A 24748-nucleotide genomic window follows, 5' to 3' on the forward strand; every position below is an offset into this window, starting at 1 on the left:
CATGGGTTAATGGTGGTCTTGGCAGTGCTGGGGGAACAGCTGGACTTGATGGTCTTAGAGGGCTTTTCCAGCCCAGATGATTCTGTGATGGACAACCAGCTCTGCCCTGCAAACTTCAGAGTGGACTGGAGTCTGGCAAGTCACGAAAAAAATGCATTTGCATTTTTAAAAGTGCATTTGTTTTTAAAAGTTTGCTGAAAACTTGATCCATAATGAAAGACAATGACCTCCAAATAGCATCTAAAAAGAGTGGTGTTTACCTTGCCATTACACAGCTGGGTTTGTAACTATATGCAAAACCAGCAACACACTCAGAAAGAACAGTACTTGGTTTTTTTGTTGTCATCCTATATACATAATTAAAGACATATTTCTATTCAATTCTGGTTAAGCTCCTACAAGTTATGTATAAGTTAGACATATAACTTAGGCTTTAAAGCATCCCTTAAACAACAAAGCATTGTTTATGTTTTTAATAAATCTTAATTTTCACTCCTCTAATTCAGAAGACATTTTTTGAAGCAAGAATACACTGAATTCAGTAAGCAAATCTCCCATTAACATAACTCAATTCCCTAAAATAATATTTATAAAGACAGTGGTAAATGTGATGCAAAGAGCTAAATGTAATAGGCAAAATTATCCTGCATTAGCAGTATATTCATAAAGGGTGAGAGTGTGTCAGCAATTTCCAGAAACCTTTAAAAGTAGGAAGGAACCTGGCCTTTTTTCAGCAAAAGCACTAAAAACAAGCGTCAGCACAAAGAGTTAACACATTCTTCCTACTTCTGAGAGCAGGAACGGGGCCGATTTCGTCAGTGAGGTTTGGCAGCGCGCGAAATCCTGTAACCAATTCCATTTCCTGATAAATGAACGGTCCACAGGGGAAAGTCAGCCAGAGGCTTTGGGAACTGCCGAGCGCTCAGACATGACCGAGAGGCTCCTGGAAGGAGCCAGACTGTCTCTTTGCTTATCGCCGCCCAGCCGAGCGGCACCAGCGCAACGCCGGTGCTGCCAGACTGCGCTGCGAGCCCAGGCCGCGGCACAGCCCTCCAGCCACACGTGAGACCCCCAGAAAATCAGAAAATACACCAGCCCCAGCACATGCCTGACATCAGGCTCTAGGAACTCTGAGAACACATGGCTGTGTAATACAGGCGTTGGGATGGGACTTGTAACAGTGCGCATTGTTTATGTGTTTCGGAGCCAAGTGCTAGGAGTGACTCGGTATTCTGGAGTTGAGGATCTTGCCCCCACCCTTCCAACAGGAAAAAGCCAAATACAGAATGATAAATCATTCATTATTGGTTAGATTTTGGCATCAGTGAGGCTGTGAAGGAGGGGTTTTCAATTGGAGCTATAGGGTGCGTCTCCTCAAGAGCTGAACGTCACTCTCAAGTTCTAAACTGTTCTTCACTTTGAGCTACAAATTGTTTTGTTAAAGTTATCTTCATATATGTGACTAATAGCCTTACTGAATGTTAACAGCAAAATTACAAGTGTGCTTCAACCCAAGATCAGCCCTGAGTTTCTGATCTATTTAAATACCAACTTTTCAGACAGAGTTAACCTGGATGTTTGTTCACTTTCAAATTATTACAAATCAATTCACAACTCCAACATTTTTACAGGAAATTCAAGTAGCTTGACATACACAGAATGTCAAAAGTCTAGAATTTGAGCTTGTAAAAAAGAATAAAAATACTGCCAGTCTGATGACCCCTGAAGGGAAGTTAAAAGAAAAAAAAAAAAGAAAAAGCTCAAATAATAACTTCAGACCCTTCATTACCAAAATCCTGGGTAAGTTTTCAAGTGGCTTGCAGGCTTATAATAGCAACTATGTCTGCAATTGATTAGCTCCCCCAGCACAACCAGATGTCTCAGTGACTGGGAGAAAGTACTGTGGGTTTGGAGTTTACTGGGATGCACACTATTCCCTCACTGAAAAACAAAATAATAAACGGGAAGGTGGGGAAACTAAAAAAATATTATGCTTGATCTCAATGTGTCTGAATCCAGTTCTACTGCATGTTCAAGTTCTTTGGAAAGCCCAGGATGAACTCTTTCTTGTAGCCAAAGAAAATGCCTGAGACTTGGTTGAATCTGTCCTTTATCACAGATTCACTACTCATTCCTTTCCTGGGATCTTGGGTGTTCTGTTCATGGCTGTGACAAATACAAGCTAACAGCATAAAAGAATGACACTTCTCTACATTCTCTATCTGCACAGGTTTGCAAACAAGGTACATGGCCTTAGAGGAACACCAGAGCACTGTTTCAGACATAACACCCACACGTAGACCAAACAAACTCACCGTTCCTGCCGCTCCTTCCCTGACTTTACCTCATGTTAATTAATGCATGCTTTAAACCTCAATTGAGAAAAGTGGTGGGAATACCTGAAGGAGATACAAAAAATATTTGCTACTCTCTGGAGCATTTTGATATTCACAACTCTGCCGACTTTAAAGTATCCTTGATCCTTTTTGGGCTGCTGCTATGCTTCTACCAAAGACTGTGATGACTCTGTGCATAGCATTGCATAATGAGGAAGGAACACTGAAGCAAGAAAAGCTCTTCCTGCTCCCTTCAGGATGTGGCATTAAAGTGGAGGATAACACTGCAGGTATGGAGTGCCACAGGCTGGCTGACAGAAGCAAAGCCCAGCACAGAAGGATTAGTATTTCTATCATAGAATTGCAGAACCATTTGAGTTGCAAGGGATCTTGATCTTAAAGATCATTCTGTTCCAACCCTCTGCCATGGGCAGGGACACCTTCCACTGTCCCAGGTTGCTCCAAGCTCCATCCAACCTGGCCCTGAACACTGCCAAGGATCCAGGGGTAGCCAGAGCTTCTGGCACAGGGCAATGTGTGCCAGAGCCTTACCAGCCTCACAGACAAGAATTTCTCCCAATATCTAACCTAAACATCCAACAAATAGTCAAAGTACATTGAAGGGATTCAGACATCAGTGTCTTATTTGAATTGTAATCTGTGTAAGAGAAATTCACCAAGAAGGGTGACAAAAGGCAAACTATTCAGGAGAGAGTGAGCAAAAGCTTATGGACTTGTGTGGGTAAGTCCCAGCTTCTTTGAGCTGACTGTGCACCTGCTAACAAAGCTCTACATCCATCCCATTGCTCCTTGAGCTGCTTCTCTCAATCCACTCCAGCTGAGGTGGCTGAAGGTCAGGAGCTCACAGACACAGTTTTGCTGCTCAGATCACATACAGCACAGGCAGAAACACAGCTCTCATGGCACGAGATCCTCACCAGGCTGCTGACCATGGCACCACTTTCTGAGTCACCATGCAATCAATGCAATCCCCACAGCACAGCAGCCAGAGAAATCAGGGAGAGGGCAGGGGATCACGAAACACAGTCCCTCATTCCTCCTAACTAATACCAGTCACTGTGAACCACACACTTCCCACCACGGGACACACACAGCCTTGGGGCCCGCCTGGTGTCCTGCTTGCATCATGCCTGCTGCCATCTCCTAAGCATGAAAATACAGCCTGACAACTTTGCGAATGTTGGAGCCATCAGCAAAACTTTCCAGTGGAAGCAGGATTTTCCCCATGAAAATAAATGCTTCAGTGACTAGGAAGAAAACAAGACTGAAGTTCTCAGTTTATTCTTCATCTCTGAAGAAAAGCTGTTATACAAATGGTCTAAGTTGAAAGCATGATTACTATTTTCTGTTCAAAGGGATTTTTGGGTGCTTTACAATAAGAAACTGATATTACATGAGAAACAGTTTAAAGATCAGAGATTCAAAAGTTTGTTAATGCTTTTTTTCCTATGTTGATGCTGCAGTGATGTTTATATTACTCTTCAATAGGGAGGTGTCAGAAAAGCATTAATATGTTTTTAACTGTGTGCCAGGCAGACAAGCAAAATAAAATAGCTGGGTTTTTTTCGTGTTCTAGTCAACAATGCCAAAAATTACTGTTTATTTTTCTCCGCCCCCATGAAAGAATTTATAACCACTGAAGTAAACTCAAGTTAAAAAGCTGGTTTTAATCCCAAAATTGACTGACAGATGCTGTGTAAAAGCAAACCTAACTTGTTTGGGTTCTCAGAAGTGTTCACATTTGAAAAATTCAGTTTCCTGGAATCATTTGAGGGGTGTTTTTTGGTGTTTTGGTGTTTTTTTGTCCCTTTCCCCATAATGCTACAAAAATAATTTAAAGAATGTGATACTGTATGATTTTCACACTCGTAAGACAACTGGGGAAAGGTGGAAAGCACATCCCCTTTTCAAACAGCCTTAAGAGTTAACATGTAAATATGGTGTCAGTTACAGCACGAGTGAACTCTCTTTGGGAGTGCCAGGGAGAGGTTGTGAGTGCCACGGTGCACACCACTGCTGCTAGGCCTGGCAACACTCAAGTAGATAAAATGCTCAGCTGTAACTAAGACCTTGTATGCAAAGGGATTCGTCTGACACCACACCAAAGAAACCCAAATTTTGACATGTATGACAGTCCAAATCCATGCAAACACTTGCGGGAATGGGTAACTGTATGAAGAGTTCTTGTTAGTTTTTTTTTTTCATATAAAAATATTAAACCAAACTTTGAAAAATAAATAAATATGCTTGGTTAATGCTCGATAACTGCCAGGCTATTTCAAACACCTTGAATTCAGCAATATGAATATAAGCTCTGTGGATAGCAAGTTTCAAGTCAAACTACATTGCTAAGGACTGCAGTAGAATTGATTTCTCTTTCGTTAAGTCTCTAAGTTAACTGATTCCTTCCATTTTACTTGAAGGATGCTTCTGAAAATGAAGTGTTGTTGGTATTCAATCCAACTCATCAGCTGTATTTGCATTACACATGGCTACAAACAAGGCTTTCTAAAGGCTGCTAAAATCCACTTTTAACCATGGAACAACAGGAGTTATATTTCAAAGACTTTTGATCACTTACATGCTCAAAAGCCATGTAGATGTGGCACTCAGGGACATGAATTAGTGGTGGCCTTGGCCACCCTGGGGGAATTTATTTTAGAAAGCTTTTCTAACCTAAACGATTCTTTGATTCCATGACTTTGAATCCACAGGTGGCAAAGAGAATTTACTTTGGCCATTGGCTTTTTCAGTGTTTAAGCAACCAGGCACGTGAGCAGATTTTTTGTTAACATGCTATGTATTCTAACTAGCTACTGAACCCTACTTCCTACTGAAGTCACATTTCTGTGGATTATCATATTAATGCTTCAAAGTGAGGGTGGTATTTATTTCTGAACTAAACCCCAAAGCTTTAGTTCCCTTCTGGGATCATGCCGTTATTTTTCTTCCTGTAAGGTTTCAAACTACAAAGCCAAGAGTTCCCATACAATGCATTATGTCAGCAAGTATCTAACTTCAAGCACTATAATAATCACAGTTTTTCCACAGTATTTTTCACATACTTTAGATCTTGCCTACACACAAGTTTGCACCATTTAATTAAGCAGATTTAAATGATAGAAACTCCGGCTTGGACATACTTATTATAAAGTGGTGTCATCCAGTTTAGTTTCAACTCATTCTCACCAATTTAAGTAGAGAGGCTTACATTAATAGAAAAGCACCTGCATAAGGGTTTGCCCTGGCTCAGACAGACAGACAGGTTTATAATCCCACTGTAAGATTAGCCAGAGTCAGCTGAGTGCAGACATGTCTTCGACTGCTCACAGTTTCACAATGATAAGTTATTTTCTGACCACAAAGCCCATCAAAACTTTCAAGATCATTTTTTCCCCCTGGAATTTTGATTACCCAAAATAATATTTCTCAAGGGACGCAGAGTATATTCTTCTCTACTCGAGGTCTCTGAGAAGCCGACCTCTAAAACAAATGCCTTCAAAAGAAATGTGAGTTATTGTCCATCACTTGCAGGTCAGCTCACGGAAGCAGGGAAGTCTGACATCTTAATTGAGGGCATAAATTGTCAGAAGGAAATATACAATCCATAAATACTCTTATTCTTAGCATATGGTCAGCATTCTGGAAAGGCCCAAAAAGCACTTTGTTTAAAACTTTCTTGCACTTCTGTCACTAATCTGATCTTCTTCAGGGTAAGGGTTAACAGCAGCTGAGGGTCAGCAAAAGGAAGTCTGTGTTGTAGACGCCTGCCTAGCATCAGACCTAAGGATGTATTAGACACAATCAGCTTCCACTGTAATAAGAACTTTGACCTTTGAGCCAGAAAAAAAAACCCAAAGAAAAAGATAAATACCAGGAAGAACTGGATGAATTTATATTTTAAGGAAGTTTTCTGTCTCTCTTGCTTAGTGTTGTGCCCTGGAACTCTCTAATGGAGTTGTTGGTCTCTGTAACTCCTCTGTCCCTACCCCTTTATGGTGCCACACAGTTAATTTGTGAACTATTTCACCAAAATCTCCACAGCAGCAAAGAGGTTACATCAGTAAAACAAACCCAAGAAAGCTGTACATAGTTTTTAAAGCAATAACAGATCTGCCTCAAGGTTTAATTTGGATTATTAAAGACCATTGGTCTGGATCCTGAATCCAGCATCTTGCTCTGGCCAAATACCAACCAGCAGGACTGTGGGAGAAAAAAATTTGTAATCGGGAGCAATTCTAAAGAAAGTGGGGCAATGGATGGTTTCTTTGGATCAATGAGGTGCATGTATATGGAACACTACCAATTTCCTTTGCCACCTGGGGTGCCAAGCAGGGTTGCCCAAGTCCTGTCCCCCTGCAGGTGTGATGGCACCACTGACTGCTCAACAGATGTCTCCTCCCTGGGAGGAGGATCTGCAGAAGCAGGAAAATTCTTCCAAAGAGAGCTCAGTACCCAAGCCAAGAAATTGTTTGTGTTCCTTTAGTTTTGGGGACTTCACATGCACTTTCTTTTATGGCCATTCCTGATTTCTGATTTGCCATGAGCTCAGGCCTGCTGGGGAACAGCTGAGGGAGCCAGGAAGGGGCTGGAGCCCCAGGAGAGGCTGAGGGAGCTGGGAAGGGGCTGAGCCTGGAGCAAAGGAGGCTCAGGGGGGACCTTGTGGCTCTGCACAGCTCCTGCCAGGAGGGGACAGCCGGGGGGTCGGGCTCTGCTCCCAGGGAACAGGGACAGGAAAGGGAACAGCCTCAGGCTGGGCCAGGCAGGCTCAGGGTGGACATCAGGGAAAACGTTACATAAAGCTCTGTCAATCCCTTGTTGCCAAGGGCAGTGTTGCAGTCTCCATCCCTGTAGGGATTTAAAAGCCATGTGGATATGGCACTTGGGGACATGGGTTAGTGGTGACCTGGGCAGTGCTGGGGAAATGGTGGGACTTGGTGGTCTTGGAAGGCTTGTCCAACCTAAATGAATCTGTGATTCTACCAAAGCACCTGTGCTTGACATCCCCTGCTGAATTCACTGCCACCTCATTCAACAACCATTTTATTTTTGTGGGTTTTTTTTTTATCGTTCAACTTCTGGTGCTTCTTCCCCAGGGTGATATCCCAGATATAAAGCTGCTCTGGTCCACTTCCCAGGCAGTATCTGCCATCACCATGATGACAGTTTACTCTTCCCCTGTGCTCTGGTGCCTCAGTGATTAGCAGCTTTTTTCAGTGAAACAAATGGAAGCTGATGGAGTTGGAAGTACATTGTTAATAGAAGGGGAAACCTATGAGAAGTGCTTTTAACACCTAAAGCGAAACTTGTTCTGTCAAGAGACTGAAGGCTTTTACCTCTACTCCTTTTACATATTCTGTGAAATTTTAATGCCCATCGAACTCAAATGCACTTCAATAAATATTAAATTTTGTACCATATCAAAATCGTGAGAGTTGATGGCATAATGGCATGTCTGCATAGCACACAAAGAACATCTGACAGAGTGCACACTGATGACAAAATACTCATTGACATGGGGAGAAAAAGAGTGGGGGAAAAACACAAGCAGATCAGAAAATGCTCATGAAAAACAAATCTCCATCTTAAGTGGCTTAGGTAATGGGAACTTTTCTTTTATAAAGCATTAAACGTGGCCTCCCAAGTGTGATCATTCCATAAAACCAAATGTCAGCTTCCAGTCACTAGCTGGCATTTGAAACAAGTTTTCCCACTTATTGCAGAAGAGTTGTTGTTATCTGCTGGCTAACTCCCCTTGAAATCCTGAGATAAGTCACAGGCTCCAGACACGGTCCCGCTTCTCTCACTCTCCTAATCCTGAAAGTACAGATAGGTCACCAAAGGGAAGGAAGGCAGCCTGAGAACTTTCAAAAAAATAAAGAGAAAGAAAGAATGAGGCTAATTTTCACCTATCACTATGATCTCTAAATTGCCTTTAATAAGCTTCTGCAATATAGCAGGGAGCCTGGATTGTGGGCTGCTCGTCTGCGAAGGAGACAGCTCTATCTCCACGCCATGGCTTCTGCCTCCATCCCGGGCATATTAACTCCATTTATCTCCTCCCACAGACTGAGGGAGAAATAACCAGCTCTTGATTTCAGCACCTGCCCTTTATCTCTCTGTTTGTGCAGAAGTCTTCTAAAAGGCTAATTGCTCAGCTTGGACTTTCTTGGCCTTCCACAGTACACAGCTAAAAGCATATGCTTAAAATAATGTTAATTATATTGTTTGTCTCCAGTCAGACTGCTCCAGGACTGGAAGGAAAATCTGAGTTAGATCTCCCATTTCCCAATAATTATTTGCTAAGAAAATGCAGGATATCTTTCCTAACACAGACACACATACATATATATATTTATCCATGACCTACTGCTACCACACATGCTCACTTTGCATCCCGTGCTGCTTCCTACAGTGGAAGGGAGCAGGAGCACCAGGGTGTGCTCCCAAACTGATAAGCTCCATTATGCAGATGAGGATCGTGGCTCTAAGTGCTGTTATTTTTAGTTGACGTTGATTCATGTTTGAACTATGGGCTAAGCAACAGACTCAGAACCTGAATACATGTAGCACCTCTTGAATGCTCACTTCCTCAACAAAGGCCAAGATAAGCAACTTGAAAACATTCACTTGAAAACATCCGTGCATACATTAGGCACACATAAGAAAAAAACATCATTGTCTGAGCTGCAGGGAAGTGACTGAGTAAAAGCTTTGCCTCAGCCCTCATTTTCCAAATCATATCCATGTTTCAACTGCCTCCCCCAGAGTGCTTCAGCTGAAGATGGTTATTTCTAGGAGGCAGGAATAATATCTCTGCAGGGTCTCTTGTACTTTACAGCACTTCAGTATGCTGTGGCAAAAGGCAAGGATGGATTGAAAATTAGTTAGCAATTAACTGCAAAGCTGACACACACACATATATATATCTATATATATGTATTATTGGGATTGAACTCCACAGCTTTGCACATTGGAATTACATATAGGTTGTGTTAACACAGATGCAACAGATTCACAGTTCCTCCAGACATTGTCCAAACTGGCTGAGCACAAGCTGCTCCCAGTGCTGGGACAGCTCTGGGCCCTCAGCACAAGAGAGACACTGAGGGGCTGGAGCGTGTCCAGGGCAGGGAACGGGGCTGGGAAGGGGCTGGAGCCCCAGGAGAGGCTGAGGGAGCTGGGAAGGGGCTGAGCCTGGAGCAAAGGAGGCTCAGGGGGGACCTTGTGGTTCTGCACAGCTCCCTGAAAAGTGCCATCAAAGCCAGAGTGGGTAGGGCTGCTCCCACCCATCCAGACTTGCCCAGAGAGTGTCATTAAAGACCTAAGGATTAAAGCTTTCTCCTTTACTTAGCTGCTGAAGTGCCTCAGAGTTGCCAGAGTTATTGTGTAACTATATCTTCAGTCTGATCTTAATATGAGTTTGTCGAGCTTTAGAATAGCTTCCCCTGAAAACCTCAGACTTAAGTGGGAAGACCAGAGGAACAGGGAGACTCCCAGGAGAGAGGCACTTGGACAGAGGGCACAAAGACTCACAAGGCCATTGCTATAGGAGGGAAACATGTGCTGCTCCTTATCACTACTTCTGCAAAGGAAGGATGTTATTTGCATGTACAAATTGATGCATGACAACACATACATACATATCTATATATATATAAACATCCCAAGGTCAATGTCACCTTTTCTACATGGAAAAGTAACTTGCTCTGGCCAAACTGCTGCTCAGCAAAAGTATTAAAAAAGAAAGAAAAGGAAAAAAAAAAAAAACCAAAAAAGGAAAAAAAAGCAGAAAAAAAGTGAAAAAAAAAAAAAGAAAAATAAAGGAAACCAAAGGAAACCAAAAAGACAAAACCCAGTAGGTGTAAGTGGTCAGTATAGAAGACTGATGTGCCAGGCTGGCTTGCCTTTGTAATTCTGTCCCAAAACTCAAGTGTTCCAGAGGGAAAGGAAGTGCTCCAAGCAAAACTAAGCATCCTCAAAACTGGAAGTACTTGACTGTTTGGTGAGGACTTACAGAACTTGGCACACACCAAAAACTGCTGGTTTGTTGCTTCAAGTGGAAATATAAACATATAATTTTGAATACTGTATATCGTTAGTGTAGAAAATGGAAACTTGATGGGATTTCACTCCAGAAACAGCATTTCTCTAAGTTGTGGCCTGACATATCAGTCAATGTGGCACACTCTGCAACTGAGAAAACCTTCATTTTTTTCTAAGCAGTCAATTGATTTGGTGATGGCTCTGTGTCAAGAAGGGTGTAGCCCCAACATAAGAGCTTTTAATTATCTGCGCATCAGAACAAGTTGTCATAGAAACTGCTGAAGTTCCAGTGTTCCTATGCATTCACAGCATCACCACACAGAAAGGACAACCTGAAAGGCTGGATTTGGACCCAACAACTGCTCTGGTGTTACTCAGGCTATTGCTGTACTGCAGCTCAGGACTCGGACTCTAGACCAACCTCTCCTGAAGGAATTCAGTCTGAGTGACTGAAGATGTGCCATCCCAGGGACACAGGGAACTGCAGGAAAGACATTAGTATATGCAGCCAGCTAGAAAATTCCCACTGGGTGTTTTAAAATTACCAGCATATAAATAAATTACCAGCCATTGCCACTGGCTGTGCAGACTCAGAGGATGTGCCTTATCAGAGGATATTTTACTAAAGTTACCACAAAAGAAATGGTGCTCTCACTCTCTTATCACAGAGTAGCAACAAAAATAGTTCTGCAGAAAACAGACAGTATTTAAAATACACTTGGCATAACAGAGAAACAAGATTCATCGTGTTTAAAAAACACACACAGCTCCCATTTGCTTACTTACCCACTTACACAGATTTCTTTATTGCAGTATTTAAACATCACACAACCATTAATGGATTTTAGCCTCACAAAACCTGTCAAGTTGGTAAATCCCTCAAGAGATTTGAGAAGTTCTCAGAAAGGAATGGAGGGGACTGCTGAAGATTATACAGAAAGCTAATCATCATGTTGATCAGACTTACAGGTCCTGAACTGATTTTCACTAGGTTGGGTAATTATTAACTAAAGCCCTCCAAATTTATTTTTATAGCACTTAATATAGACTGAGACAAAGGTGCACTAGAATACTAGAGACAGAAAAAGAACACGAGAGACAGAAAAATAAATTAATCAAAAGAGAGAATTACCAGTGTTTGGTTACAGCATACCTAAACAACAGATGGAGAGAGGAGCCTGCATCTTCAGGGTATGATGAAGAAAACCTTAGGTTCAGCAAATTTTAATTCCTCCACACACTTCAATTTAATAACTAATCACAAAAACTCACCCAAACACTTAGCAGAAATTAGGAATTTAAATGAAAACATACACATATGGCAATCGACAGTGTAATCACTTATCAGTCACTACTGAGAAGAGAGATGATTTTCTGAAGTTACAGATATAAAGGGCATATATGTGTAATTGATAGAAACAGTACACTTTAAGTGATGAGGTCTTGAGCACTTACTCTTAGCCTGTCTTTGGGCAAAGCAACAGCTCCTTGCTTGATGATTTCCAGAACTCGCTCTACTGACAGCTCAGCTCCAGCTTGCTCTAATCGGGAGCTGAAAAAGCTGATCACCTGGAATGAAACATCACAGCACATAAATAAACAGAAGAGATCTTTGGATCAATTTATACACAAAGCTGTCATCTTCTTTTTTGGCACCACTGCACTTCTTAAAGAATAATCACATTATTGCCTGTGTCACAGCCAGGGAGACTTTATTAATGTCAAATTAGCACAACTCTCAGCATCCTCCTGCAATCATTTTTAACAGACAGATGATTTTACAATATGACACACACAGCTGAATTAATAAATTTACATTTTCAAGTACTGTGCACTGACATATGCATATATTGCTTTTTGTCCATTCTGCCCATCAGGCTTTGGAGTTCTTCCAGTCTTTGCAAGATTTGAGCTAGAAATTTACTTACATTGTAAAGTATTAAAGTAAAATCATTACAGTTTCACTGACTTCTGGACAAAAGACTTTAACACAACTGTTAAGTATCTCAATATGAGAGGCTACATTTCCTGGGAGTTGCATAGCACTCAAAGCCACAGCAAGTGGATGGTGAGAAGGAAGTCTACAAAGCTCCTCTTCTACCCTGTATCCACCCCAAGTGCCACACATACCTTCCACATCCTGGATTCTAGGCCCAAGGAATCCTGCAAATTCCCTGTCATCTTCCAGACATCCCCCTGGTAAAGCCAAGCTGATTTTCCCCATATTTCCCTTCCCACCCCCTTTTCTGTGACCCAGCTGGTCCTTGTTAGCTAGAACTCAGTTAGGTCAGGGTTTAACTTTTATCCCTCTCCAAGCTCAGTGGGTCACAGCAGAAGCAGACATCCCACTGGCAGTCATCCATGCAGGACATCAGAAAACTTCAATCTCCAAAGCTCCTTTCATCCAAAAAGAACACACTTTGCAAACCTCATCCCTTTTCCCAGGTAAACTCCTTAGTCACATAAGGGATCCAGGACTCAAAACACAAAAAGGGTCTGGGGAAAAATTTCAACACCTACTTAGAATCCTCTGGAAGTACCACAAGAGGCACTTGGTAGAGCCTGTCTACACCAGAGCACCTGGCTACCCCTAGGCTGGAGGCAAACACAATGCTGATGGCAGGTTCTGCAAAATCCTGTGAGCCTTCAACACACTCTGTGGAAAAATACTGATGCTCACTTGTATCTGAATCACAGTCCCAGTCCATCGAGTAGTCTTCGATAATTCTCCCAAGTAGAAGCAGGGAAAAGTGTATTATACTACAAAATCTCTGCTGAGCTCTCTTTGTTCTGTAGTGAGACACAGCTGGAGCCAGAAACCATTACCCTAATTATGCCTCCCAGCTCAGCTGCTGTTCATAAAACAAAGACAGCTGATGGCTTGATTACTGTGAGATTCAAATTTGTTGTTCCTGTTTGTGACTTCCCCCACAGAAAGCCCAGCCCTTGTTTAGAGCTAGAAGATTTGCTGGGATCTCTAGAAACTCTTGCACCAAGTGAGTGAGACAGTGGCAGACTAAAGTTGCTGGAAGTTGCTTTTTGGGGTTGTCATGGGATTGTGGTGTTTGGTTTGGTTTATTTCTCTGTTTTATTTTGTTTCTAACAACAGAAGTACACAAACCAGTCAAGAGAAAATTCAGTCTTAATCTTCTGTGCTGTCCTTACGATTATCTCCATACTTGAGCAGAAAGGGAGAATTTCACCGCCTCTGGCAGATGCTGCAGGTAGGCTTTTACATTCTTAGAGATAAGGACGTGGTGGAGCACTGTGATCGCTGATCCTTAGAAAAAAAGGAGTAGGAAGATGTGCTGAGTTCATAAGCAAAGGAGCTGGAGGGAGGGACCAGAAATAACAGAGTAAAACAGCAAGAAACAGCTTGTGCAAAGCGCATGAGGACCTCGGAGTGAGGCTGACATGGTTTTGGCACAGAGTTTGGGACAAATTGCTGGTGGAGGATACACAGCTCACAGAGGAACAAGCAAGTTGCCCACAGATTTTGAAAGAAAAGAAGTCTTCCTGCATTCAACACTGCTTTGTTGTCAGTAATCACTGGTGAAACCCATCCTTGCCAAGGGCAGGCTCCTGCAGAGAATCCATCCCAGTGGCACTGCCTTGTTAGCTCAAGTTCTGCTCAACCACAACAAAAGCAAAACTTAATATTTAGCTTTTAACCAAAAGGATAAAATACTATCATAATGCAAACACGTAAAAAAACTGAATGAAGCTCACAGATACTCCCTGAGTTCTGACATTTCCTATTTTTGGAAGTCAAACCCTTCAATCTTAACATGTTTTTGAAAGTCTTATGTTTTTGTGGTAAAGGTACTAATCTTCTTTGGGTTATATTTCAAAAGAACAAAAGCAAGACATGCTTCCAGTATTTTCAGGCTATGTCAGCATTTTAGAGAACTCAGAATGGCTATTTTTGATGTGTAGTTGATGACTAAAATTCAAAATACCTGCTTTAATAATGGTACTTATCTCTGGGAGTTATTTGCCTTACTACTTCAAACAAAATAGAAATTAAGTACCTCTCTTTTGGACCCTGGAAGCACAATACCCCAATGACACAGTGAGGTACTCACGAGTATCCCAATGAAGTAAGAAAACAGAAAAGCAAAAAGAAAAATAAAAGATTAATTATACAGAGGAGATCCTAAAGAAGGCATTTTCCTATTAGTTCCAGATCAGGAATAAAACCAAAAAAGCATCCAGTATTATGTCTCTCATGCCCAAGCTCCCACCTCTGCAGCAGAGGGTCTAACACTTTTCCTACTAATCTAGTCAGAGATAAAAATATAAAAGCTCAACATCATATTAAGGAAGAGTAGCCTTTTCCTTTGAAAGAACTTTCATAATCTTCTACATTTAAGTAATAGAGGTGAATTTAAAATAAAAATGAAAATTAACAGATTTCCACTCCTTGTCCCATTGAAAGTAAAATGAACCAGAAAAAATAAACTGGGTGAATAGTATTAAATAAGTTTCAGGTTTTAGTAAATGTTTTAAAACCAGCTGAGCACATGACTGTATGAATAGAAAAACCCCAAATCTTTGGGCAAATAAACAAGGCTGAGAGATGGTGTCTTTCTGACACTACGAAAATTAATTTTCTTCTTAATTATTTGGGCAATTGGTCTAAGAAAACAACTGCAAAGACTGCTTAAAAAGAAGAGTAAGAAGAATCCACAAGCTGCTAAGAACTATTCTCTTCCTAGTCATGCTGAGCACTGAAAGGCCTCTCCTGGAAGCAACATAACCCATTCTAAGAGCTCTCTCTCCAGTCTGGCTTCCATATTAGCAGAGATTAAAAGGCACATCTAATCCAGCATTAGACAACCCCTCATCAGGAATATCTGACCCCTATCCAGATAAAATGCATGGAGAGCCTTGCTCTGTGCAGAGTCTAATCCTGGCTGTACCTTAGTCTATCCTAAGGTACCGGTGGTACAATGGGCACAGGGGACCTGGTTTGGCCACTTCCAGCTCAGGACTTCCCAGGGTTTCTACTAAAATACCATTAATATTTCTATACAAAAACTGTAGTTTTCTATAGTGATTTCGAGAACTGGTTTTAATCATAGATTCATGGAATGGTTTGGTTGGGAAGGGACCTGAAAGATCATCTACTGCCATATCCCTGCCATGGGCAGGGACACCTTCCACTATCCCAGGCTGCTCCCAGCCCCATGCAGCCTAACCTTGGACACTTTCAGGGACCCAGGGACAGCCACAGCTGCTCTGGGAAACCTGTGCCAGGGCCTCATCACCCCTGCAGTGAGAATTTCTTCCTAGAGATAATTTTCCGTGAGAAACTCATACTTTCTCCTTATGTTTTCTAAACAGTAAACTTACAAGGTATTGCCAGAGATTAAAAGCACTACAAGATTAGAATGAGAATGATTTAGAAACATTTTTCATTTCAAGGCAATATTTAAGGTTTTGGAGATTATTTTTGAGATTGTCAGGGAACAACCACAGTGTCTGTTATTTCACCCAACTATTGTTTTCAATTGGGCTGCAAGGCTGAAGTAACAAAATACTTCCCTTTACAGCATGCCAGCAGCAGAGCTATCAAGGGCAAAATGTTTTCTCCACTTGGATTCTATCAGCAGATGCTGAAGTGCTGTGAGGCCTGCGGCAGCCCAGGCTGTGCTGCTGCCTAATCAACATGACAACTCCTCTCCTTCTCCTCCAGCTAAAAATAACAGTACAACACGTTGCTGCCTCCTCTGCCTGCAACTGCAAAGGTCAGTTCTGAAAGACAGAAGAAAAAAATCACTTGGCAAAAAATGAGTAAGTTTTGAACCTGTTTTCGTTGATTTTGTTTCCCTTTGAAAGTGATTGAAAGAAACACTTTGAGAATTTTATTTCCAGCCACGTTCACCACTGGGAAAGTAATATGGTGTATTGATGGCACACTGAATGGAGTAGAAAAGAAGAAAACAAACCTCTCGCTGTAAAGTACCACAGGATTAGCACTTCAACTAAGTAGCTTCCACAGGGAAACATAAATCACAGTTACATTTGGTATCCAGTAGTCATAGCTGGAGCCAATGAGAGGCAACGCCAACCCTCGCTGATTTAAGAAGGGGTGAAACAGCTTCAGGTGATTCAATAGCAGGAGAAATACAAGAGGTTAATCAGCAAACTTGAAGTACTGTGTTTTTCCGAACCACCTTGAAATGAGGAGCATGTTCAAGGACATGTGAGCTTTTCCAGGTATTCTGCTCTCTGCTCTTAAGGTGTAGGAGTGGGGAGAAAAAAACAGGCAAGAAGAGCCCCCCCCAAAGCAAACAAACAAAAACCAACAAAACCCCAACCCAAACCCACCAACACCTTAAGAGTATTTAGCCAGGCTCTGGTAAACAGCAGGATCAAGGTTTTTCTAATTTTAAGGAAAGCCATAAAAACTTAGTTCTTAAGTCCCGAAGGCCTTACAACAGGGGTTGCTATGCCAGAGTGAAGACAACTTGATTGATTTTAAAATCTAGTAGGGAAATGTCTTTGAAGAATTAAATTCCTTGCAGAAAATTGCATCAATTGAATCTTTTGCATCACTAAGCCATTGCTCCCAACCTCCTGATGTATATCAGAGTATTTTGCAAACAAAATTCTAGCAGCTCCTAGTTAGGCCTGTTCCACCACCTGGTATCAGTTGCTCGCTTGTAGGAAATATGAGAGCAGTGAAAGCCAAGGAGTTCTTACCGTGGCCATGAACCAACACATCTTTAGGAATGATAAGCGAAGAGTCTCCACCAAATTCCTGACATATCTGAAGCGGCTGACCAAATTACAGACCACCTCTGAAGTGGAGGCATATAGACAGCTCCCAGATTAAATATTTCTGCACAAGGCCAGAAGAGGAACCATAACATTCCTCTTTGTTCACCACTGAGAAGAAGAATATCCCATTTTAGATAAACAAGATGCACTATCTGCTACTAAAATGGCTTTCTAAAATGAAAGGTAAAGTAATAGGAAGCAGAAGGTATTTTGATTTCAGTTTCTTCTGTAAAGTATTAATGGTTCCCATATGTTCCAAATCAGCTGGTAATGGTGATTTTTAGATTATTTATAAAAATGCAGAGGCAAATAAGTAGTTTTCAATAAAGGGTGGTCAATGTACTGATGACCCTTATACATTCACCTATTTTTGCCTCAGTGATAAAGCACACAGAGATTATGTGTACTTCCAGAGTAAACTCAATGGTCCGAATCCTGAGAAACAGTCCAGAGCTAATGTGGTTAGGTCTGTACTGAAGGTAACCTGGGGGATTCCTGCTCTGGTGGGGCTGCAGAGGCATCCCCAGATCTACCTGTGCCTGTACCTGTGCCTATGCTGGTCTGTCCTTCGCCCCAGTGCCATGCTGCCAAACCCCAGAGGTCTCCAATGATGAAGTACCTGAAAACCTACCACAGTGCTTCATTATTCTTAACCTTGGAAAAGCCTTTCCTTATGACCTGTGAACCCACAAGTATGTCAAAGAGATTATTCCATTTCCCTTCAAAGCATTTAATTTGAAAAATGCTACATCACTTCAGCAAATCAGCACCTTCAGAAGTTCTGTTTTCTACAGCTCTCATTTCTACCTAGAATTTTTTTCATGGTTCCAGCTGAGTATGAGCACAGGTGTGCCCAGGTGGGCAATGGCCCCTGGGCTGTCCCAGCCAGGCTGTGACACAGCCCCAGGGCACAGTCCCTGTGCTGGCCCTGCTGAGGCACCTCCAGTGCTGGGACAGCTCTGGGCCCTCAGCACAAGAGAGACACTGAGGGGCTGGAGCGTGTCCAGGGCAGGGAACGGGGCTGGGAAGGGGCTGGAGCCCCAGGAGAGGCTGAGGGAGCTGGGAAGGGGCTGAGCCTGGAGCAAAGGAGGCTCAGGGGGACCTTGTGGCTCTGCACAGCTCCTGACAGGGGGGATTGGGCTGTGTTCCCAGGGAACAGGGACAGGAGGAGAGGGAATGGCCTCAGGCTGGGCCAGGGGAGGCTCAGGGTGGATATTGAGGAAAATTCTTCATGGAAAGGGTTGTCCAGCCCTGGCAGAGCTGCCCAGAGCAGTGGTGGAGTCCCCACTCTGTGGAAGAGTTTAAAAGCTGTATGGCTGTGGCACCTGGGGACACGGGACAGTGACAACCTGGGCAGTGCTGGGGAATGCTTGGACTCAATGGTCTTGAAAATATTTTTCAACCTAAATAGTTCTGAGATTCTAAACCCAGAGTAATCCAGCTAAGATGTCACCAGTGAGATTAGGCTTAGAGGACATCTCTGGGTTATTCTTTGCTTGTATACACACACAGCATTGCAGCAGATGCCTTTTTCTATTTGCACCATCAACTACTCATTATTACATCCCCAGTACATTCTCCAATTAATTCTTCTTCAAATTTTTAGCCTTTTCCCCTCTTCCATGCTTCCTTTTGGTTGATGAGTACATTATGTCCAACTGAGTAAAAATAATAAGCATTTAAGTCTTTCATGTCATATCTATTTTATACATTCTTGACAAGGCAAACTGGCAACAGTTCTGGTGTCCAAAATTCATTACAGACTTTACATATTCTGTATTTTGGTCTGATTTCTGCAGCATTAAATATTATCACACTGTCTGTTAGTATTTCTCTATGAAATACAAATCTGGACTACAGTTTACAGCCAGAGAATCTTTCATCAGCTGGTGGATAGAATTTGCCGGAGCAGAGGGATGTCAGAGTGACACAGTGCATAACAGGCACCTACTGCTCACATGAATCTCTAGAGCTATCTGATGATTGGAATCCTAGAATTCCAGAATGGTGTGGGCTGGAAGGAACCTTCAAAGGCCATCTAGTCCAATCCCAATGCACCTTCTCCTAGACCAGTTTTCTGCAAGCCCCATCCAACCTGGCCTGGAACATTTCCAGGGATGGGCCAGCCACAACTCCTGTGGGCACCTTGTGCCAGGGCCTCACCACCCTCCCAGCCAAGAATTCCTTCCCAATATCCCATCTATCTCTGCCCTTTGGCAGTGAGAAGCCATTGCCCTTTGTCCTGTCACTACATGCCATTGTCAAAAATTACACTCCTGGTTCCACTGCAGCGTGGGTACAGATAATCCAAACATACTTTGCTGTTTAGGACCAGAGAAAGCACGAAGAGAGGGAGACAGGATGTAGCAGAGCCCCTGCAGACACACTCGGGGAGCTTCAGAAAGGTAATTTTTCTTGACCACTCTTGCATTATCAAGAGTCCCAACATGTACCATTTCTATCTACAATTTAGACAATTTGGACCACAAAATTTCATTGATCACAACAGCCTGAAAGCCAACACAGCTCCCCAACATACAGGAAGTTGGTGGATCCATCCCCTTCTGAATAACCAGCCTTGGTCACAGGAAAAGCCTGGCCAGCTCACTATTCTATCTGAAAACAGTCTGGGATGGATGCTGAAATAAGAATATAAGAGCAGGTCAAGAATAGGGAGATCCTCCCAATGAGTATATCCTCCCAGCTTTCAGCAACAAACACTTTAGAAATTCATTGGGCCAAATCTTTTAAGATTTTTTTTTCTGACTCCTTTTAGAGCACAGCTACATTTCAGACATCCACATCGTCCCATACAGCTGTGAGGATGGAGCTCCCAGCTCCACCACTGCAGACAAAAGCCTGGTAAGTTCTTGGAGACAGAAACTTATTTTGGTTCTTCTCAGATCCTGTCCACATGGCTGCCAGACAAGCTCCCTGCAATGTGTACAGTAAAACTGACATCAGTGGCAAACTGATTTGCCACTGTTTCAAGGGACAGCAAGACCAGTGGCTGTAGCACACGTGGCAAAGACTGACTCTGTATGGTGCTGCCAATACTGTGTATGAAGTGCAGGACGTGACAGGGTAGACAAGGAGTCAGATGAATCTCATCTTTTATTCAGATCTACAAGCCTGACAGCTCTTACCACTTGCCAGATGGTGACAGGTACATTTAAAAAAAAAATTAAAAATTTCTTTTTTTGACATCCTCGCTTCTCTAACAAAGGAGCTATTTAAAAATTCAACATGCTCCCTTGGAAAGCTTTAAATAGTTTCTGAATGTAACTGGCATTATGCTGTAACCCAGTATTAAATAGTTTTGGGGAGGAATTGTTTAAATTGTTGAGGAAAACCTACATTTAACTTTTACAAAGGAAAGGACGTGCTGCTGTCTGTGGGAGGCACAGGGCTGCAAGCAGAAGGATCTGGCCACCATCAGTTATCCTGGATGTGGGCAAGTAACCAGAGAAGGTCTCTATCTCAGTCAGGAATGTAGACAACTGTTATCTTCAGTGCACCATATCCTCTTTACACAACTTGAAGACATCTTGTTCTAATCACCCAGACAGTATCATGCTGCCTGTAGTCTGCAGCTGCTGAAAGTTTGGAGAGTTTTGAGCTTCAAGTTCTCCACTCCCCAAAGTCTTGCATGACCAGAAAATGTGAAGAGAGAACAAAAGAGGAAGGAATAGGTACAGAGCAGGATTTCAGTTCAATATTTAAATTATTTTCCTTTATGGGCAATCAGATATCTGTCAATCTCTGTAATTAAAACCAAATCAAACAAAAAACTCTGTAGATTACTAGGCACAATAATATGTTATTCACTGCATTCACAGATTAGCACCCTCCTCAGCCCTCCCTTCCAGTATTTTGCACCCAGTGGTCATAGTGTGGCTTCAAACATCGCTCAGCTCTGCAATTATTAACTAGAAGACAGACAAAAATTTGTAACACTTCAAATTTTTCTAGCAGAAGTTCAGGCTCTCAATATGAACATTAAAACTACTATCAGATGCAGAAATAATTAACAACTGTTTCCCAAAGTCATACTCCACTGGTAACAGCTTCTTATCCACAGCTATTTTCTTCTGTTTTCTTCTAAAATGTTTCCCTATGCAAGGGGAAGGTTGCTGTGAAGGAAACACTTGGCAGGTGGAAACAACACACATTCAGATACAGACAGGGAATAAGACAGCTGAATGCCTGTGCTTCAGTTATTCAAAATTAATTCCCTATAATCATTAATAGGCTGGTGAGAGGAGTAAGAGAAAAGAAAAAGGATTGCTTGATGATGAAAATTAGGTTTTGCTACCCTGAAAGGTAGGTTTCTTACAAGGGGCAGTCAAGAGAACATTGTTCTCCCTTTGGCGGGAGAAAGATGTGTCACAGCTTGGGAATTCCTTACCGGAGGCATCTCAAAATCCCTCTGATTCTCCTCAGTTAAAGATGTGGGAAAGGGCTGTTAAAGAAATTAGAGGCTTGGAACTAAATGACCTTTAAGGTCCCTTCCAACCCAAACCCCTCTGTGTTTCTACGCTGCCCAGAAGGCATGTGCAGGTCCAAAAAACAGACAAGAAAAATTCAACATTTTAAAACACACTAGTAAGAAGTGATTAATATTTTCCACCTCTCAAGACTAAGAAGAGCTCACATAACCAAGTGTAACCATCTCTGAAGTCACGTATCACTCACCAGGTCTATATTCTGCATGATGTCCTGGAAGGAGGGGTGAGTCCGAAACTGCTCGAACAGATCGCGCTTGTAGAGCAGAGCGTACACCAGGTTGGGGTTGTGATGGAGGGAGTTGGTCAGGCAGGAGTTGATGATCTCCAGCATCATTCGAATCACTTCCTCAATCACATTCAGGTCTTGAGCCTTTAAGAAAGGAGTGAAAGGTCAGTGTGCCTTTTTCCATTGTAAAATATTGAGTAATAAAGGCAGCGTAAAGGTAATTATTACTAATAAAGCTATTAGCTAGTAATCTCTCTATGGTGAGCAAATCTGGCATCTATGTGTCTGGAAAGGAATCTGTTTTCTCCAGTAATCATCAAAATTTTAATTGAAATGCATCATACTAGGACTCAGTGTCATAGCTTGATTCTCCCAACAGGAGCCATGACATAAAGCATTACCATATTGTAATCAGTCAAATTCATAAGGATTAATTGAACACAGTCTTTTCAACCCTTCCTATTCTACGTAAAACACTTCAGCATATAATTAATTGATTACATTTTCTGTTGAGCCCCTATGCAGGAAGGAGGGATAGGGAAAAGGGAGAAAGAGTAACAGAGAAATAAAAAACAGTGGGTGAAAGAGAAAAGCAAAGGCAGGAGAAGGAAAACTGACTGTATCAAACATCATTGCACCTTCAATATCTGTCACTGTTCCCAGACTCCTCTCCTTTGACTCTTTAAAAAAATTATTTTCTTGGCGTTGAAGAACACTTGTAACAAATAAAAAAGTAATCTCCTTTTGTAGTGCACTAAGCCTTCACACTAAGATCAACTTGTGGAGCTTTTCATTTTGCCAGTGCATTTGACAACTCAAACTTCCTAAGCTGAACAAGCATGTGAACTCCTGCCAGCTGCCTGCATTTCCCTCCCTGAGCTCCACATCAGGATATGTCCAATGCAGTTACTCGAACTGCAGAGCTGTCTGTCCTGCCTTGGAATAGGGTAAAAAAGGGCTCTTCTAACTTGTTTGTATCACTTAGGTTATCTCCATCACATCAAACACTGGACTGTGAGACTTTACATGTCTGGCAAGAATGAGAACCATAATAAACCAGCTTGAGTTTTTCTGCTGGGTATGAACAATGAAACCACTGACACTTCCTTTTGCTGACTGCCCACAAAGTTAATTTTCTGAGTTATCACAAGGCACTTAAATTCTTCACAAAAGGGCAGTACTTACAGCATTTTGTTGGGCTGCCATTCAATCTGCACACAGTTATTTTCTACTATTAAGCAGCACTGTAGGAATTGTCATGTGGCAGATGTATGCTCTTTCCAAGGCAGAAGAGAACACAGGAATTTTCATTATCCTGTTTAGACTCAAAAAGAGCAAAATTCTTTGCTACCACTTTGCTCTGCCTGCTTTCAATGGAAAGCAAAGGGCATTTCTTCCTAGAAATGCAGCTCAGAGAATCCCAGAATGGTTTGGGCTGGAAGGAACTTTAAAGCTCAGCCAGTTCCACCCCTTCTGTGGGCAGGGACACCTTCCACTATCCCAGGTTGCTTCAAGCTCCCTCCAGCCTGGCCTTGGACACTGCCAGGGATCCAGGGACAGCCACAGCTGCTCTGGAAAACCTGTACCAGGGCCTCCACACCCTCACAGCCGATTCCTTCCTAATATCCCATCTGTGCCTGCCCTCTGGCAGTGGAAGCCATTCCCTCTTGTCCAATCTCTCCATCCCTTGTCCCAAATCCCTCTCCTAGATGTGGCCCTGCAGAAGGCAGCACCATCCTCCTAACCGGCTGCTCCATTTCCTCTGTGACACTGAGGACCATGGAGAAGTGAGAACCCATCATTATTCCCACACTACAGTCTCGTTATCCCCAACCCTTGTCTTCTACACGTACAAGGGAGATTTAAGTGGAAGCTTTTTGGAGTTCTTGTTTGAAGAGGAATATCTTATGCACACGTTCCAATAAAATTCCTTCTTCAGCAATGATACCTGACAGTGAAGGTTACAGAGAATTTTTTCTGAATGTATCTCCTACTTTTTAATAACTTTGCCACCTAAATTAGCATTGGAGTGTAGCTAACAGTGACGGCAGAAACCCTTACAAAGCTGATTGCTGTCAATGGGATCACATTCTTCTATGACAAAAATAATCTTTACTTTCAAAATGCAGGTGGTTCCTCTGCCTGTTACCTCATTTTTGTGCTATGAAACAGCATCCCAGGTAGGTGTTTTCAAGGGTATGTAATGGAAAATATTAGACAAAAATAGAAATAACTGCTTCAGCTGGCATCTGAAGAAAAATCCAGACCTAACTCACCTGGGGAATGGTGCTTGCCTATCAACTCAGATTTACTGCAGAACATGCTGTATTACGGTATATTTTTAAAAGCTCTGAGCACTAGCATACTTCTGCCCCTATTGTAGCAGGGTGGGCTGGTGACCAAGACACTATCCAAAAATGCAGACTAGATGACTTTTACAGAAATATTACGATTACGAATCAAGTGAGATCTATCCAGTTACCAGAAAGGTAACAAACCACACAACTACTTTTCAAAAACTAAATGTCTTTTTAATAAAAGGTGTTCAGCTTAAATTCCAGGCATACAGCTAATTGAAACAGAAAGCATTGCTAACCATCTTCCAATAGGATGGAGACTCTGCTAGTGATCAGCTTCAAACAATGAAAAGGTTGAGAGGTTATTGCACAGTAATTAAAATTAACATTTTTAAGAGCTGATGGACAGAATCAACCATCTGTATTTCAGCTACCACATTGCATGTGCATGTGCAGAATCTGGGACCCCTCCCATGAAGAAAAATAGGAGATATACTGAAGATTTTTTACTCACAACTGACTACACAA

The 24748-nt window shown here is 42.2% G+C and overlaps 1 protein-coding gene across 4 annotated transcripts in view; it reads right to left on the reverse strand.

Moving 5' to 3' along the window:
• DYM (dymeclin) overlaps positions 1 to 24748 on the reverse strand; it is a 207063-nt gene that overhangs the window by 22078 nt on the left and 160237 nt on the right. For all 4 annotated transcript variants that reach the window (XM_039733340.1, XM_039733338.1, XM_039733339.1 and 1 more), the window contains 2 exons: positions 21885 to 22067; positions 11859 to 11972 (listed from right to left, as the gene is read on the reverse strand). In XM_039733340.1, coding sequence (XP_039589274.1) covers positions 11859 to 11972; positions 21885 to 22067 — 297 coding nt within the window. The remainder of the gene's footprint in view (positions 1 to 11858; positions 11973 to 21884; positions 22068 to 24748) is intronic.

This window comes from Passer montanus, unplaced genomic scaffold, assembly GCF_014805655.1.
Source record: "Passer montanus isolate IOZ18808 unplaced genomic scaffold, ASM1480565v1 scaffold86, whole genome shotgun sequence".
Taxonomy (NCBI): domain Eukaryota; kingdom Metazoa; phylum Chordata; class Aves; order Passeriformes; family Passeridae; genus Passer; species Passer montanus.